General features: G+C 39.3%; 1 protein-coding gene across 4 annotated transcripts in view; it reads right to left on the bottom strand.

The window, feature by feature from the left end:
- Positions 1-16925, bottom strand: part of ATXN7L3 (ataxin 7 like 3) — a 63350-nt gene extending 46425 nt beyond the window's left edge. For all 4 annotated transcript variants that reach the window (XR_014173604.1, XR_014173605.1, XR_014173606.1 and 1 more), the window contains exons 1-5: positions 16489-16925; positions 5444-5567; positions 5000-5132; positions 3672-3843; positions 1224-1321 (exon numbers count right to left, since the gene is read on the bottom strand). Coding sequence is in view for 1 of the 4 variants with exons in the window: in XM_081933316.1 (XP_081789442.1) it covers positions 1224-1321; positions 3672-3843; positions 5000-5132; positions 5444-5494 (454 nt within the window). In the remaining 3 variants the exon portion in view is untranslated. The remainder of the gene's footprint in view (positions 1-1223; positions 1322-3671; positions 3844-4999; positions 5133-5443; positions 5568-16488) is intronic.
- Positions 16926-17929: the final 1004 nt, after the last annotated feature.

Genomic DNA, 17929 nt, shown 5'->3' with positions numbered 1-17929 from the left:
GTTTATTTCAACTAACAAAGACTGATAATTTCCCAAAGAGATGGCATATCATAGAACAAAAACTAATGACATATGGGTTATCAATAGAGTACATGGATCTATGGGATATAACAATGCCGAGCATACACTTCTGCAAAGATTAAATAATACAAAGTTTCAGGTGGAAAAAAGGCCTAACCCACAAGTGTGGTTTTATTGGCCAAGCATTTAAGCTTGTTTGGAAGCCTATCTGGCATTGGAACGCAATGCTAGACCTTAATCTAGCTGGGATCATTTTGGCTTCACAAAGCTTTTTGCTGCTTATCTGCCTTCTTTATGGACTCAGCTGGGTGATGGGCTTCCTCCACCCATGATGCATGCTTAACGACACATACATTTACCTAACAGTGACAACAGGGAAACAGTCATTAAGCAAGGCTGTCTCACATAACAGTCATCACTATCTGTGACCATAATAAGCAGTCTGCATTATAGTAGCAGGTTGATTACAATAATTAATTGTTAATAATTAATTACATCCTCTACAACATATCGCTATCAGAGGAAGCGAATTTTTTTTTCATTCTCTTGTCTTTAAACCCAGAGTAATACAAAACTGGCTAATGATAATTCGCTGTGGCATTGGCAGTCTCTCTCTCTCTCTCCTGCCTTCAAAGTTGAGAACCTTATCTTAATCCAGGGTGGATAAAAATAGTTGATTTTTTAAAAACAAATTTATTTTAATAAAGTGCTTTTGGAGTAGAAATCTATCTAAAGACGATTTTCTATTTAAGATACATAAATAATTTAGTCTATTCAGCATGAAATGGAGCTTAGTTATGTAACATGAGGTTGTATATTCTGCAACATTGGGACTGTTGGTGAGTCAACAGAGGGGTCAGAGGAGAAGCAGAGATGATAGATGCTTTAAAAAATTTTTTAAAGCCTTTTGATTAGTGAATTAAATCATGATTTAAATCATGATTTAAATCAAATTGATTTAAATCAAATCCACCCTGTCTTAATCCATATCTTTTGCATTAGATTCCATATAGCAAAATGCTCAAGATGCAAGATTGCCCCTTTCAACCCACCAAATTACACCAGAAGAGCCTTCTAGCAAATCTAACTTGCCAGAATTTCTGATTAAACTGGCAGCCAAATTCAATATCAATTCCTCATTTTAGAATGAGACTATCTTTACAAAAGAGCATGCACACAAACGCATCATTGCTTCAGCATACCTTTCTTCTCAGATCCATATGACCAGTCATTGTCATTTATGTCATCATTGTCTTCTTGATCACTCTCAGATTTATTCATGTTATTACTACTTGCTATCCTGCATCAGGGAAAACAAGAAAAGAGAAAAAATAGTACTTTTCTTTTTCTTTCCGAATGAAAGATTGCAATTAGACTGACACTTTCTGTTCCAAGCTACTAAGTCATGCAAAGGGTGATTGCAGGAAATGTAGCACTGCTCCATGGCATTGCCAGGCAGTAAGGAAGCCCAAAGAAGATTGGCAAGTGCGTTATCTGAAATGGGTATAAATCCTAGGAAAAGGATGAGCAGAGTTCAGGTTTCCAAGATTGATGTTGTGTCTTTTTTAAACTTAGAAACTCAGACCCGCCAACACAACATTCTTAACTGAGAAATTGGTCCCAAGTAATATCACAGGAGCTTGCCATCCTTCCATACAACAATTCCAAATTACCCATTAATTGCAGTAATATAATAGGGAGTTGGTAGAAAGTTGGAAACTCTGTTAGCATTAAATGAATTAAAGGACAAAGTCCAGCACAAAATGAGCAAGTGTCTTAATTACCAATTATCACTATATTTCTTAGCATGTATAGCAGACTTCCTCAACCTAGTGCTATCTATGTACGGCTTCTAATTTCAATAATTCAGAAGCCACTATGATACCATTATTAGGAAAAACTGGTTTACAGACTGGACAGCATTTCTGATGAAACTTCTCTGCAACCCTGTGAAGCAACCCTGCAAGGCAGGTCAATATAGACTCAAACTGCAGTGGAAACAAGAAGCTAAGAAACCTAAATAGTTTTTTGTTCCTGGAATTGAGAGTTTGAAGCAAAGGTAAAACTTGTACCAGGTGCTTTCTGACTTGCAGCTCAATCCCTTAAGTGGAATACCACAGGAAATCAAACTCTCACAGGGTGCTGAGTGCATTCTTTCATCGTAATGTATAAGCAGAGAGTTGGCTTTAGGGCAACATTCTGTAATTACAGGCCATCCCATGCCATATTTTAGCAGCTGTCGGAGCAAAGACACCATATAGAAAATAGGGAATTGATTGCCCATTTCGTTGTTTAGTTGCTAAGTCATGTCCAACTCTTTGTGACCATAGCACACCAGACTCCCCCGTCTTCCACTGTCTCCCATATTCATATTCATTGCATCGATTATATTATCTAACCATCTCAACCTCTGTCATATATTTCTCCTTTTGCCTTCAATCTTTCCCAACATCAGTGTCTCCTCCAATTAGCCCTTTCTTCTCATTTGGTGGCCCAAACATTTGACTTTCATTATCTGTTCTTCCAAAGAACAGTGAGGGTTGATTTCTTTTAGGATTGGCTGATCTGATATCCTTGCAGTCCAAGGGACTCTCAAGAGTCTTCTCTGAAACCATAATTCAAAGGCATCAATTCTTTGGTACTCAGCCTTCCTTATGGTCCAAATTTCACAGCCATGCATTGCTTTTGGGAAAACCATAGTTTTGACTATACAAACCTTTGTCAGCAAAATGATGTCTCTTCTTTTCATTATGCTGTCTTGGTTTGCCATAGCTTTCCTCTCAAAAAGCAAGGTATTTTAATTTCATGGCTTCAGTCACTTTCTGTAGTGATCTTGAAGCTCAAGAAAACAAAATCTATTGCTGCTTCCATTTCTTCCACTTCTATTTGCCAGGAAGTGATGAGACTAGATGCCATGATCTTAGTTTTTTTGTTGATTTTCAAACCAACTTTTGCACTAGTTCACCCTTATCAAGAGGCTCTTTAGTTCCTCTTCACTTTCTGTCATTAGAGTGGTATCATCTACATATCTGAGGTTGTTGATATTTCTCCCGACAAACTTAATTCCAGCTTGTGATTCATTGTGTTTGGCATTTTGCATGGTGTACTCTGCATGTAAGTTAAAGAAGCAAGGTGACAATATACAACCTTGTTTTACTCCTTTCTCTGTTTTGAGCCAATCAGTTACTTCTTGACAGACTTTTTAGGACAAAGGTAGGGTTCTCCAATCTCTTTAAGAATTTGTCGGTTTTTGTAATCCACACAATCTAATGTTTTAGCGTAATCAATGAAATAGATATATATATATATGTTTTTCTAGCACTCCCTTGTTTTCTCCATAATCCTTTGAATGATTGACTGTACTGCCTTTTATATCTCCACATTCTTTGCTGTAGCAAACAAATGTAAAATGATGCAAAAATGCATCAGTTCAACTTTTTCAGTGGTGCATAATTTAGGCAAGCATGACAATGAATAATGCATTACTTTAAGCATAGAATAAACATAAAACATACAATCATAGGAATCCCAAAGTTGGATTTTATTTTCTTCTTCTGATACTTCTGATTTCCAAGCATGTGATCCTTTGGTCTCACCTCTTTTCCTCCTAGGAAAAGCTTAAAATGTTAAGAACCTTCTCCTATCCTCACCTCCTATTGGCAATGCGGCTGCTGTTCCGACCCATACCAAGGCACTTCTCCAAGTGTGGGGCAAAGCGGGAGGCAGCAATGCTTCGGCTACAGTTTGGGCACACACACTCCTTAGTCTTCCACTGGTTATATACCTGGCCAAAAATATCCAGCCCTGGTTGATCCACAATTTCTATAACCAAAACAGAAAGAAGGATGTCTCTCAGTTGAATATATAGTCAGGAAAAGGGCTCTATACATAAGCATCTCAAGAATGTCACCAAATAATAGCAGCTTAGATTGACGGAGATTTTAAAACAGTCCAGTTTGATCTTCTTTTAAGATAAGCATTACAAGAAGAATAGTGACCTGCAATGTAGTAATCACTGTTGCTACCAGAACAATTTTCAGTCACAGAGGAAGAAACAAGAACCTCCAGACACTAGAATGGTTTTGACCAGCAGACACATATGCAACACTCTTTCAACTCTCACAAAGCTCCTTGGATAATTGTAGAACAATCTCAGTGTCCACACACACACACACACATAAACACACACCCCTGCCTAGCTTGCCATTATTGAGCAATAAAAGTTAAAATAATGGCTGATGAGTGGGGAACAATATAGGATATTCTGATCAACTTTAAGAAGAGACAGAATAAAAATACAATATAAAAAGATGAAATTTTGAGCTAAGCCAATATTGTTCAGTTCACCAAAAGATTTTTCCTTCTTGTTTTAAAATTCTCTTACAAAAAGAAAATCTCATTTTGAGATGAGGTGTGTTCCTGGTAACTTCATGGATAGTATAAATTTGTTTGAAAAAATACAAAAGCAATTCCCCATTGTCTTCTTCCAGGATATTCATTCTCTTTGCAGAACAAGTTACAAATCCAGCATTCCTGATCATCTTCCATCAAAGTACAAATCAGGCATGACTCTGTTTAACTTCTGACCCAAAAAATGGTCAGTCAGGTGCTGTAATCAGCTCAACTACCGCAAAGAGACAGAGCATAACACTGTGTGCACATGTGAGCCAGGTTAAGTGATAGCAAGCACGTCTGATTTTAAACAAAAAAATAGCAGCCCAACTGGCAATTGAGTATGCTTAGTTGAAGATATGTTTATAGCTGGTTTGGATAAATGTATCCTAGACAAATGTCAAGACATAACAAAACAAATACATTTTGTAGCTAAGCTTTAGGGAAGCATGTTTAATGTCTTGTATGAATCCAATGTATGTATAATCTTGAAATAATATGTCCTACCATGTAGCAAGGTTTTACACCTAAGCAAGATTCCTAGTAAGCAAATATAAGAAGGGCACTGGCTAAAGCATGCACTTACCAAAGTCCTTCATACTATCAGGATCTGTATCATCCAGAAAGAAGTATCCACATTTGACAGCACGGTGTACCTCAAAGCACAAGCCCAGGCAAGCATCATCAATCAAGTCAGTATAAATATCATGAGCCAAAGCCTGCAAAACAACAAGACCAAAAATGGCTTAACTGCAAGAACAAGGGACACCAGGAGACCTGTATATTATTATATATTATATTTCCAAATATAAAGAAAATGTATTCACTTTCAGGAAATGCTGGCATTTAAAAAAATCTTCTTAATATTTATATACAAATGTCAAAGATAGATGACTCATAGCATACATATCAAAGCTAAGACCTGACTTCAGTGGGCTCTTCACTCTATTCAAAAGAACTGCAAAAAAAATTTCTATTAATGTATTCATTTCACCATAGTCTTTTGGGCTCTACTCTATCAAAAGCTTACCTCTAACTTGCTGTTATCCAGGCCCGACAAAGTCATTTCCTCCATTTTCATTTGCAACAGCTATCAGAAAAGATGCTGAAAATGCAACATAGTAGAGGCGAGGTTGAAATGGAATGGGGTGCCCCTAAATGAAGACAGCCAAAAGGATTCAATTATTACTTCAAAAAAAATCTTACTTTCATAATGGAAAACAAAGCAAGTTATCCTGGACAGAAATATTAATAATAGTTTTAATTGATAATGTATATAAATTATCAATTATTTTGAAAAGTGCATTTTGGGGTAGGGATTGGCTGTTTTTGAAAAATCATTCTTGAAAGAGGTAAAAGTTTACAAACCTATTTTATAAATAGCCCTTTTCCCCCAGCAGTTTTTGCAAGTATTTCTCAATTTTTAATATAGGTTTTACTAATTTATTGAAAATTTGGTGGAAACCATATTCATCTGCCTCCCCAGCTGACAGAACCATTGCTATAGTGTGATAATGAATTAATGAGAAGGAATTATGGTCTCCTGCACAGGACTCATCTCTCCCCTCTCTCTCCCTTCAGTTAATAGCTTCACTTAATAGTTGCACTGGAATGCAGCCGATACACGCTGAATCAAGTCAATAAACAACAGAAATTGACAGGATTAGGGCAGGGAAACCCATCAATCACTCATCTAGGGATGGGATTAACCTCTTCCCTTCAGGAAGAAGGACAAGATTATAAACATTTTCATTATAAAGAGTATTAAGTAACACTTCTGTGATCAGTTGATACTCCCTGGTGTTTCCCAAGACCTTTTATAGCTGCTGCAGTGTTGGCTACTTCTTATTTCTTCCTGGGGGAAAAGATACAGGAGGGGACAATGATGCAGCTTGATCATAGAGGCCATGAATTTAGTGTATGTGCGATCCAGCCTGCTGTATTGTTTCTGCTATGAAGCACCCAGTTTAGAACATAAGAGAACATAGAATAATAAGAGTTGGAAGGGTTAATGGCTTTTGGCAGCACACACAGGCTTTCTATTAGCTTGAGCAGCTGCTCGTAGTTTCCCTCTCAGCTGCTGTGTTTGCTTTGGGATTGACTCTTTTTTAAAAAGTGGAATGGTTGTTTTAAGTTTTCTGCATTGTTTTAGTGTGCCCGGCACTGCCCTCACTTGACAACAGAAATTTGGGGCTCAACTGTGGTTGTAAGTCGACGATACCTATATCGTGGCTTCATTCCAAGGGAAAAAAATCTTTGAAATATTTGCAAATAGCAGCTGTTAAACCAGACTAGTATGCCCTTGGTAAGAGGTAAAGGTAAAGGTTCCCCTCGCACATATGTGCTAGTCATTCCCAACTCTAGAGATCAGGAATGGACAAAACTGTCCTTTGGGGATGTACTTCCCTCACTCTTTTTGAAAGCCTCTAGTGATGGAGCACCCATAACTTCTAAATGCAAGCTATTCCATTGGTTGATTGATCTCATCCTTAGGAAATTTCTTCTTAGTCCTAGGTTGCTTTTCTCTTTGGTTAGTTTCCATCCATTGTTTTTTGTTGCGGCTTTTGGTGCTTTTGAAAATAGATTCACTCCCTCATTTTTGTAGGAGCCCCTCAAATTTCCTGACAAAACAATTAATCAGTTGAACAACTTGCCTCCAGAAGTTGTAAATGCTCCAACACTGGAAGTTTTTAAGAACAGATTGGACAATCATTTGTCTGAAGTGGTGTGGGGTTTCCTGCCTAAGCAGGGGGTTGGACTAGAAGACCTCCAAGGTCCTTTTCAACTCTGTTATCCTATTCTAAATGTTGGAATAGTGCTATTTTATTGTGAGTTGAACTAAGGAGAAATTTCCTAAGGTGAGACCAATCAAGTTGGCCATGACCACCCACTCACATGACCACCAAGCCATGCCCACAGAACCAGTAGTAAAAAAATTTGAATCCCACCACAGATTGCAGATGGTAACTTAACAAGTTCCATGTTGCTGAGTACAGGCTGAGAGCATCCTGACCATGACCTCTGACTACCTGACAAATTCTTGGGAAATTAATCAAACTGCCAGATTGCCATTTTTCTCACGTTGACAGCAGTGTAATATAGATACTCCTTTCTGGCATTGCTTTGTAAAGAAAGATGGGCTATGAATCTTATTAGAGATTTATAATATAAATATAACAAACTTCTTTTTCTCCTCCACTTTGTAAAATTTAATGGCATTTTCTGGAAATTTGAACTTCCCTGAGACTGGTGATTGGAGCTGTTTTCTACAAGAGGGGAGTCAGAGAAACAAAGATAGGGGTCCTTTGACTCCATTTCATTTGAGCTGAGACTGGTGATTGGAGCTGCTGGCTACAAGGGGGGAGTCAGGGAGACAAAAAGGACTAGGTAGTAGCCCTTTAACTCCTAACGGCACGCGGATCATATATTTATAAACCAAAATAGCAATAATACAATACAATAGCAGAGTTGGAAGGGACTTTGGAGGTCTTCTAGCCCAACCCCTTGCCTAGGCAGGAAACCCTATCCCGTTCCAGACAAATGGCTATCCAACATCTTCTTAAACACTTCCAGTGTTGGGGCATTCACAACTTCTGGAGGCAAGCTGTTCCACTGATTAATTGTTCTAACTGTCAGGACATTTCTCCTCAGTTCTAAGTTGCTTCTCTCCTTGATTAGTTTCCACCCATTGCTTCTTGTTCTACCCTCAGGTGCCTTGGAGAATAGTTTGACTCCCTCTTCTTTGTGGCAACCCCTGAGATATTGGAACACTGCTATCATGTGTCCCCTAGTCCTTTTTTTCATTAAACTAGACATACCCAGTTCCTGCAACCGTTCTTCACATGTTTTAGTCTCCAGTCCCCTAATCATCTTTGTTGCTCTTCTCTGCACTCTTTCTAGAGTCTCCACATCTTTTTTACATCGTGGCAACCAAAACTGAATGCAGTATTCCAAATGTGGCCTTACCAAGGCATCATAAAGTGGTATTAACATTTCACGTGATCTTGATTCTATCCCTCTGTTTGTGTAGCCTAGAACTGTGTTGGCTTTCTTGGAAGCTTCTGCACACTGCTGGCTCATATTTAAATGGTTGTCCACTAGGACTCCAAGATCCCTCTCGCAATTACTACTATTGAGTAAGGTACCATCTATACTGTACCTGTGCATTTCGTTTTTCTTGCCTAAATGTAGAACCTTACTCTTTTCACCATTGAATTTCATTTTATTAGATAGTGCCCAATGTTCACATTTGTCAAGATCCTTCTGTATCTTAAGCCTGTCTTCTGGAGTGTTGGCTATTCCTGCCAGCTTGGTGTCATCTGCAAATTTGATGAGTTCCCCATTTATTCCCTCATCCAAATCATTGAGGAAGATATTGAAGAATGCTGGGCCTAAAACAGAGCCCTGGGGTACTCCACTGCATACTTCCCTCCATGAAGATGCAGTTCCATTGAGGACTACACGTTGAGTGCGGTTGGTCAGCCAGTTACGAATCCATCTGGTAGTGATGCTGTCCAACCCACATTCTTCTACTTTATCTAGTAGTAGGGTATGATCTACCTTATCAAATACATACATTCTGGATTAGTGCACTTGAGATTGTGATTTTATTTTATTTCAAAATGACCGGCTTAGTTCAATGTAATAGCTGTTTTGCACCTGTCTTTCGCAGTACTCTTTTCAAATTTGGATACTGTCTCCTTTGTAAACAATTTACTAATCTACATAGATAGATTACCTATCTATAATCTCTAATCTGTGCTCTCCAAGCAGAAATTAGGTGCCCAATTCGGCCATTCCACACTATGGAGATGCCATACTATCAGCCCCCTCTACCGCAAAGATCCTACAGGAGAAGTGCAGTCTGGACAACAGTGGGATCTGGCAGGGTGACAGGGTGAGAGCTGTGAACCATAAACACAAACCTTTTGCTCTGCCCAGCATAACCGATATAGTGCCCTTGCTGACCTTAATGGGGACACTAAAGAGACAGGTCAAAGTAGTTGATGACTCAAATAAACAGGGGATCGTGGTCCAAAATGAAGAACTTTCTTTGGAAAGGCGAAATGGGGACCCAGGTGTCAAACATCAGTCGCACAAAAAGATCAAGGTATGTAAAAAGAGAAGTCACCTTCTGGTTGGTGATTCAATCATAAGGGATGTAAATTTAGGAAAGGATATGGAGGTTTTAAAAGAGATCAGGTGTCTGTCAGGTGCTACTGCCAGCAGAGACAAGAGGAGTATTCTTATAATAGTCAAGAATGCAAGTAAGGATTGTGACGTTGATGCTATTATACATCTTGGCACAAATGATCTGTCCCAAAAAGATGTACTTTCCGTGAAGAATTATTTCCAGAGTTTGAGGTCTGAACTTAGTAGTGTAGGTTGTAGGCTTATCTTTTCAGAGGTTTTACCAGTATATAAGGAACAAAAAGGGAAGGGCCAGCGTGTAGCAGAGTTTAATGTGTGGCTAAAGGAATGGTGTAAAAGGGAAGGCTTTAGTTTTATTAGTCATGGTCCAATTAAGTCAGCTGGTCCAATGAAAAACTGTACAAAAGAGATGGTTTGCACCCATACAAGAAAGGGACTGAGTTACTTGGCATTAAATTCACAGATTTTCTGGATAAACATTTAAATTGAACAGCGGGGACAGAGAATTAATTGATACAGAACATTTCTGTCCCCAGCAATCTAAAACTCATAGGGTTATCAGTGCATGTAACATAGATGTTTGTGCGGGTAAGATTATCACTCCTGCTGTCAAGCAAAACCAAGCATTTAATAGTGAGTGCCATACCATGTGCATGAATCATACAAGTGGCAAGAAAATAGGGGCAGTCAGGTATAACACAGTTTATGTAGACAGTAAACACAGAGTCAATCAAAATGGACTCAAATGTCTATACACCAATGCACAGAGCATGAGGAATAAACAGGGTGAATTAGAAATTCAAGTAAATGAGGGCAGATACAATACTGTTGCCATTACAGAAACTTGGTGGGATGAAACCCACAAATGGAATATACAGCTAGAAGGATTTAAATTATTTAAGAGAAATAGACCAAATAAAAGAATAGGTAGAGTTGCACTATATATAAGAAATAACTACATCTCTACATAAATAGAGCACAGCAATGATGAGAACTATCTTGAATGCATTTGGGTCAATATTAAAGGTTGGGGGAGAAACGACATTACCATAGGTCTATGCTACAGGCCACCCAACTAAGCAGAGGAAGTAGATGAACTTTTTGCTAGTCAGCTAACTAAGGTAGGTGGGAATCACACCACAATAGTAATGGGGGATTTTAACTACCCTGACATCAACTGGGAAACAAACTCTGCATCAAGTGGAAGATCCAACAGGTTCCTAATGAACTTAGCAGACAACTTTGTTTCCCAAAAAGTAGAGTAGAGTAGACCGGATGGATTACACAGTTCTGAAGGAACTGGCAGATGAGATCTCAGCACCACTGAACTATATATTTCAGAGATCCTGGAGCACCTGGGAACTGCGGGAGGATTGGAAAAGAGCTGATATGGTTCCCATCTTCAAAAAAGGAAAAAAAATAGATCCAGGAAACTATAGACCTATCAGCCTGACCTCAATACCAGGAAAGGTTCTGGAAAAGATAATCAAGCAACGAATTAGTGAACACCTAGAAGTAACAAAATAATAGCCAAAAGCCAACATGGGTTTGTCAAAAACAGATCATGCCAGACTAATCTTATTGCATTTTTTGACAAAGTGACAAAATTAGTGGACCAGAGGAATGCCGTCGATATAGTTTACTTGGACTTCAGTAAGGCATTTGATAAGGTAGACCATAACCTACTACTAGATAAAGTAGAAGAATGTGGGTTAGACAGCATCACCACCAGATGGATTCGTAACTGGCTGACCAACCGCACTCAACGTGTAGTCCTCAATGGAACTGCATCTTCATGGAGGGAAGTGTGCACTGGAGTACCCCAAGGCTCTGTTTTAGGCCCAGTACTCTTCAACATCTTCATCAATGATTTGGATGAGGGAATAAATGGGGAACTCATCAAATTTGCAGATGACATCAAGCAGGAATAGCCAACACTCCAGAAGACAGGCTTAAGATACAGAAGGATCTTGACAAATGTGAACATTGGGCACTATCTAATAAAATGAAATTCAATGGTGAAAAGAGTAAGGTTCTACATTTAGGCAAGAAAAACGAAATGCACAGGTACAGTATAGATGGTACCTTACTCAATAGTAGTAATTGCGAGAGGGATCTTGGAGTCCTAGTGGACAACCATTTAAATATGAGCCAGCAGTGTGCAGAAGCTTCCAAGAAAGCCAACACAGTTCTAGGCTACACAAACAGAGGGATAGAATCAAGATCATGTGAAATGTTAATACCACTTTATAATGCCTTGGTAAGGCCACATTTGGAATACTGCATTCAGTTTTGGTTGCCACGATGTAAAAAAGATGTGGAGACTCTAGAAAGAGTGCAGAGAAGAGCAACAAAGATGATTAGGGGACTGGAGACTAAAACATGTGAAGAACGGTTGCAGGAACTGGGTATGTCTAGTTTAATGAAAAAAAGGACTAGGGGACACATGATAGCAGTGTTCCAATATCTCAGGGGTTGCCACAAAGAAGAGGGAGTCAAACTATTCTCCAAGGCACCTGAGGGTAGAACAAGAAGCAATGGGTGGAAACTAATCAAGGAGAGAAGCAACTTAGAACTGAGGAGAAATGTCCTGACAGTTAGAACAATTAATCAGTGGAACAGCTTGCCTCCAGAAGTTGTGAATGCCCCAACACTGGAAGTGTTTAAGAAGATGTTGGATAGCCATTTGTCTGGAACGGGATAGGGTTTCCTGCCTAGGCAAGGGGTTGGGCTAGAAGACCTCCAAAGTCCCTTCCAACTCTGCTATTGTATTGTATTATTGTATTGTATTAAACTAACAAAACAAACCAATCCCATCCAAAGATACACCTCATCTCTAGAAACATTAAAATTGCATTCAATGATGGTATGGACTGATTGCACAGGTATTAGATATGCATTCCAAACGGGGGTAGGTGTCAGATTGAGGTGAGGCCACTTGTCAAATGCAGGGAACACCAAGGAAGAAAAAGCAGAAATCTGAAAAGAATCTGTTTAAGGGCTTTTCCAGATCAACACCTTCATCCACCATCTTCTGCCTTACTCCTGTCTAGCTTCCCAGCACAGAAATCTGGATTTCTCCACAAAAATCAAGGCCCACAAACATTCTATTTTTTTCTATTTAAAGATACCAGGTTAGATAAAACTAAATTGTAACCTGGCTACTTCCGGGATTCAAAAGTTTCTGCTGGGTCCCTTCCATCCCCACCCTCCAGGCAATCTACATTTCAATGGTTTTGAAAGGGAGGGATGAGGAGAGACAGAGAGGCCGAAGCATCTATATTAATCAGCTCTTATCTATTTTTGAAAAGAGAGAATGACCATGAAAAAAACCTAGCTTGAGATTGTAGATCAACAATGGATGTGGAGCCCACAAATCAGCTATGCATAAAAGAATTGGGGCAGATGTGGTATATATGTATATGTATATATTTGAGATAAATGGGATTTTTAAAAATCTAACATTAACATACATGATTGACAGAACCATGGCATCAGGTTTTACATATGTATATCTAGTGGTTTTTTAAAAAAATGCAATTCCCTTAAATTTTAAAGGACATTTAAAATATGATGCCAACTAATAATGTAGTGTATGTTTTACTACATCATTGCAAGGTCAGAACCTTTTAAAAAGGAGTGTTGGTGTTTAAAAAATATCCCATGCGATGGGGGGTAGGTTGGCACTGAGCAATGTGAAAAATAATATGAAAACCCCATACAATCTAGATGGAGATGCATAAATTGCCTTTAATATAAGGGAGTTGTCATCTGCATTTGATAAGACTAAAAGATGCAAATAAACCTATCTCTGTATCTCTCTAACACACACTCTGTATTGTGTATTGTGATGGATTTGCTCAAGAGAAATCTTAATCTTTAATAGAGCTAGCTTATAAAGAATGGGTGGGCTTGCAAAGCTTGGGAGTAATTTCAAGGTCTCTTTGTCACCCTATTGTTGGGGAAAGTACTCCTTTAACACCAGATGCAGCCTTCATTATCTTAACAACTGACAAAACAAAAACTAGACATTATTCGATACCCCAGATTTAATGCTTCCCTGCAGCCAGCCATCTGGAATCACCCTCCCTTCATCCTGGACAGTGTATCCATGCCTAAACTCAGCTGCCAAATAGGAAGCTGTCCATTTGGAACACTACAAGACTACTTCTCTCATAACCAAGACTACACAATGATGGCCAGTTTTACCATCTTTTTGGGCCACTTGTAAAACTTGAAAATAGGGAAGAATTAATCAAGTTCTTATCTAAATTGGTTATTTATTGTACAGCATATCTCAAAGCTTTCACTTGCATATGCCCCCTACCCTGGACCTTGGTATATCACTTTTTAACCTCTCTTCTCTGATTCACAGCTCTTCCTCAAAATATGCTTTACCACCATCAACTCTCCTTGGTTCCTGTGCCATGAAATCTTGCAATAGTTAAGCTATCCCCTTTAAATTTGGTATATGTTTTAAAAAAACTGTATCAGTGTCTCTCTTCAGTTGGTTTCACTTTTTTTTCAAGCCACAGACTCAATTTAGGTCAACAGAAGCCGACATGTCCACCAGATACTTAAATACCCTATAGGATTCATTTGGTGCCCACCCTTCTCCTGCACAGATTTATATCTTCTTCGGGCAGAAAATGAATTGATGCTCAAATGTACAGCCTTTATACTGGTTACACAGGATGCTGCACAAGTGCCCTACCTGGAACAAAACTGAGCTTCCCCAGATGGCTTTATTCTCAATCCAAGGTGGGATACAAGCCAGAGTTACTCATCAGAAGGAAATGCATTCTTACTCTACTCTGAGGAAATGTTATCTTTTCAACTATTACACCCCACATTCTTGAAAGAAATAACACTGGAAACAAATGTTGGAGCTAAGGCCTACTTTGAATTACAAAGGACTTGGAAAACAAAGATGAAGTAATTATATGAGGAACATTTTCAGTACTCTGGTAGAAGTCTAAAAACAAAACCAGATAATAATGCTGAATAATGCAGAAGAGAAACCAAATAAAAGGAACTGATGATCTTAAATTTTCTGGACTATACGTCCTTGACTATGTTGGCTGCTGGAATCAAGTTGGGAAACAATTTATTCTTAGCTATTATGTGCCTTCCATGATGCCTTGTCTGAGCTCCAAGCAACTCCTCCCTTAATCCAATTCAGCCTTCCTCCATTTCATCCATCAATTTCCAGACCTTTCTGAACATCTACTGTCAGTTCTTCCTACTTTTATTAATTCATCTTCTTCATCTGAATCTTCTACATTCTACCATTATCTTCCTTTAATTAAGCAAAAAAGAAGAAATAAAAAAAATACATATACATGCATTTGAGAGTTCCTGTAAGATTTTTTTTCAAGTACTGGATTTGAAATGATGGAGATTCCAGGTCCTAGTTTAGGCATGGAAAACATCTGGGCAATTGGATTAGTGATCATTTTCAGCAGCAACTTGGGAAGTATAAAAAAGCTTATTCCTCCCCCCCCCTTGTCAATGACTTTCACAAAATAATCAAATACATCTGTTTATTTTGACTATCTTATATTTTTCTTCACAAAGGGGTTAGGTTTATTAATTGAGATCTCTATGAATTTAGATATCTTCGCTATAATCACAACAATGATATTGCACCAATTACATCCACAATGAGTAAAAAAAAAGATTATATTTTAATTTTGTTGGGGAGCAAAAAGGGAACAATCTACATAGGGCTGGGATTTCATATTTGTAAATAACATTTTTACATGTTTCAAAAAAAGGATAACCTTATTTGATTATAATTGTCTGTATAAGGTCCATGATTGAAAGCAAATCACAAATAACATATTTTCCATTCCAATTACTCAAACTAATGCAGCTAAGGTACAACTGTAGTGTATCTAGAGAGTGCCACTTTGAGAAAGGTGGTTTTCATCTATGCTCTTATCATGCTCGTTTTTTATTACCACTTATCCTGCCTTCACACACATCCTTTGGGAAATATTTCACTTGGTAAAAGGAGTTGCCAGTCACATTTTGCCCTCATCCAGATCTAGTTGGTTACTCTTCCTCACTAGTTTAGCAACTGCATTATCAGAGAATTGAAGGATTGTTCAAATTAGCATTTGGTTTACCCCAACAGTTGAGTACATGCTTTGGAAACTTTCAGCTGTATATTCCCAACATTCCACATTCCAAGATAAACAGTCTAATAAGTTCAGTAAAGATTGGTATGTTTGCTACATTTATGTCCAATTGCTCTTTTAGGAAAACCAGGGCAGGACACTTGTTCTTTCTTCTCTCATTTTATCTTGACCACAACCTAGAGAAGTAGACTAAACTATGTGTGTGAGCCAGGCCCAAGGTTATTTATGAAGCTTTGTAACTAGAGATTTCTCTCCTACACTGATATCTAACTGGTATCTCTGCTAATTCTTGTTAAGCCTATCTGCCAAAAATTTACTCAATCCTATACAAAAAAGAAAGTTGCTCTATTATATCAGGTCAAAGGTACCTTTAGCCCAGCTTTCATTGTCCAGCAGTGAATAGTGCAGTGTCCCTGAAACATTGCAAGCAAGGGTAAATTCAATAGCTCTACCTATTTCTTTCCTATATTCAGAAACGCAGTACTCCTGATCATAGAGGCTTTATTGAACAATGCTGCTTAGTAGCTGCTCCTCCAAAAATGTAATTATCTTTTAATGAGATCTCTGAGCAAACCATTATTTTCCTCCCCAATCCCCTTGCTTCTTTAATCCCCGGCCGTGATTTTGCACCCCATATTTTGCACCTCACATCGGTTTATCTACCCTATTTTTTACTTCACCCCACCTCTGCCTATTTGCATGCCCGTGACCCCTCCCTAGCAGCCCCTGCCCCTATTTTACATTCCCCAAATTATTGCCTACCGCCACCTCATTTACTTACCTCCAGACACGGGGCAGGAAAAGGAAGAGAAGTCTCACAACTGACCACCTTCCCGTTGATGGTCCGTGGCTGCTCCCCAGGCGGCCTGCCGAGCCCCAGGCGAAGCAGCCATGCCCCCTCCTCACCGGGCCCCAGCTCAGCGCAAGGTCCCTGGCAGGAGAAAGAAAAGTCGACGGATGGATAGGTCAGTCCGGCCTAGCGCATCCACCTCCTTTTCTTTTACAGCGGTTCCAACACTGGCGGTAGCAATAGGAAGGGAAAGGAAGGGGGGTAGAAAGAGAGAGAGACACCTTTTGCAATAGACACTCAACCGAACTTGCTGGTAATGGGGCGGGCACTGGAGGAGGGCATAAAAAAAATAAGTGGGTAGAAGGGCACCCAATGGAGTAGCTCTTAGGAGGAGGGGAAGGAAGCGACCAATCGACGTGGTTTCTGTCTCTTCTCCTCCCAGTCTCGCTGCCATTCAAGGTTGTTCGCGAGGAGTCGCTGTTTACTGGTACATTGTTACATTTAATGTAGAATGTCAGAGTTTTCCGCGGCTGTGGGGAAGGGAAGGCTGGAGTTGAGGAAAGGGACAAAAAAACCGCCGCGCGTATACACTTCAAATGCAAAGGTGGAGGACGTACCTAGTCGCGTTCGCGTCCTTGTGCTGATGAACTCGCTCCTGAGCCCTAGACTCTAACTTTGAAAAACAAAATGCAGAACATGCCACTGAGTCAGAGCGAAGGAGTTGCCTACAGTCCACCACTCCGGCCAGTTCTTTCCCAGTTATTCAGGCGTGGAATCCATGTAGTTTAAACAGGTGGAAAATAATGTATTCTGAATTACTCCAGCAGCCTGTTCCCGATCCGATGCGACGCAGAATTCTCAGGCTTGTGGAATTTTTCCACACTTCTGGAAAGCTCCAGGAACAAAACACACCAAAATAGAATTTCCAGATTTGAACTCTCACTGTTTTTCCCACCACGAAAATTAAGCACTGTTTGTCCTCTCAAAATCTGTTTGCAGAGTTCAATTTGCACCCCAAGACCCAGTGATTCAATTACAGTGCAAATTCAGATTTGAAAAATGCAGGTCCCGAGTTAAACTTGGGGAGTGGGGATGCACATGATTCCAACAGACCTATCTGATTTCAGGCAACAGATCACTTCTTGAAGAATTCTTAGTTAAAAGTGTTGGAAGGCAAAGGTTTCCGGTCCGTTCCCAGCCGGGAGTCACCACCGACGCTAAAAGAAAGTTTCGTGAAGACAGCCGCCTGGAAGTTATGAGTTTTATTGAAGAAAAAAGGACGGGAAGGATGAGAAGCAGCTCTGTCGTTCCCGGGTCAGCAGCATACCATATACAGTTTGGTTTTCCCTTTTATACAGTTTTTCTTGCTTCAGGCTATTGTGTAAATTCGGATTTTACAAAAGTTCTTTTATTCTGGATGATTGCTGTGATC

Source organism: Natrix helvetica, assembly GCF_964273705.1.
Source record: "Natrix helvetica genome assembly, chromosome: Z".
In the NCBI taxonomy this organism is placed as follows: Eukaryota; Metazoa; Chordata; class Lepidosauria; order Squamata; family Natricidae; genus Natrix; species Natrix helvetica.
The sequence above is the reverse complement of the archived record's forward strand: the minus strand, read 5'-3'. Positions and strand labels throughout refer to the sequence as shown.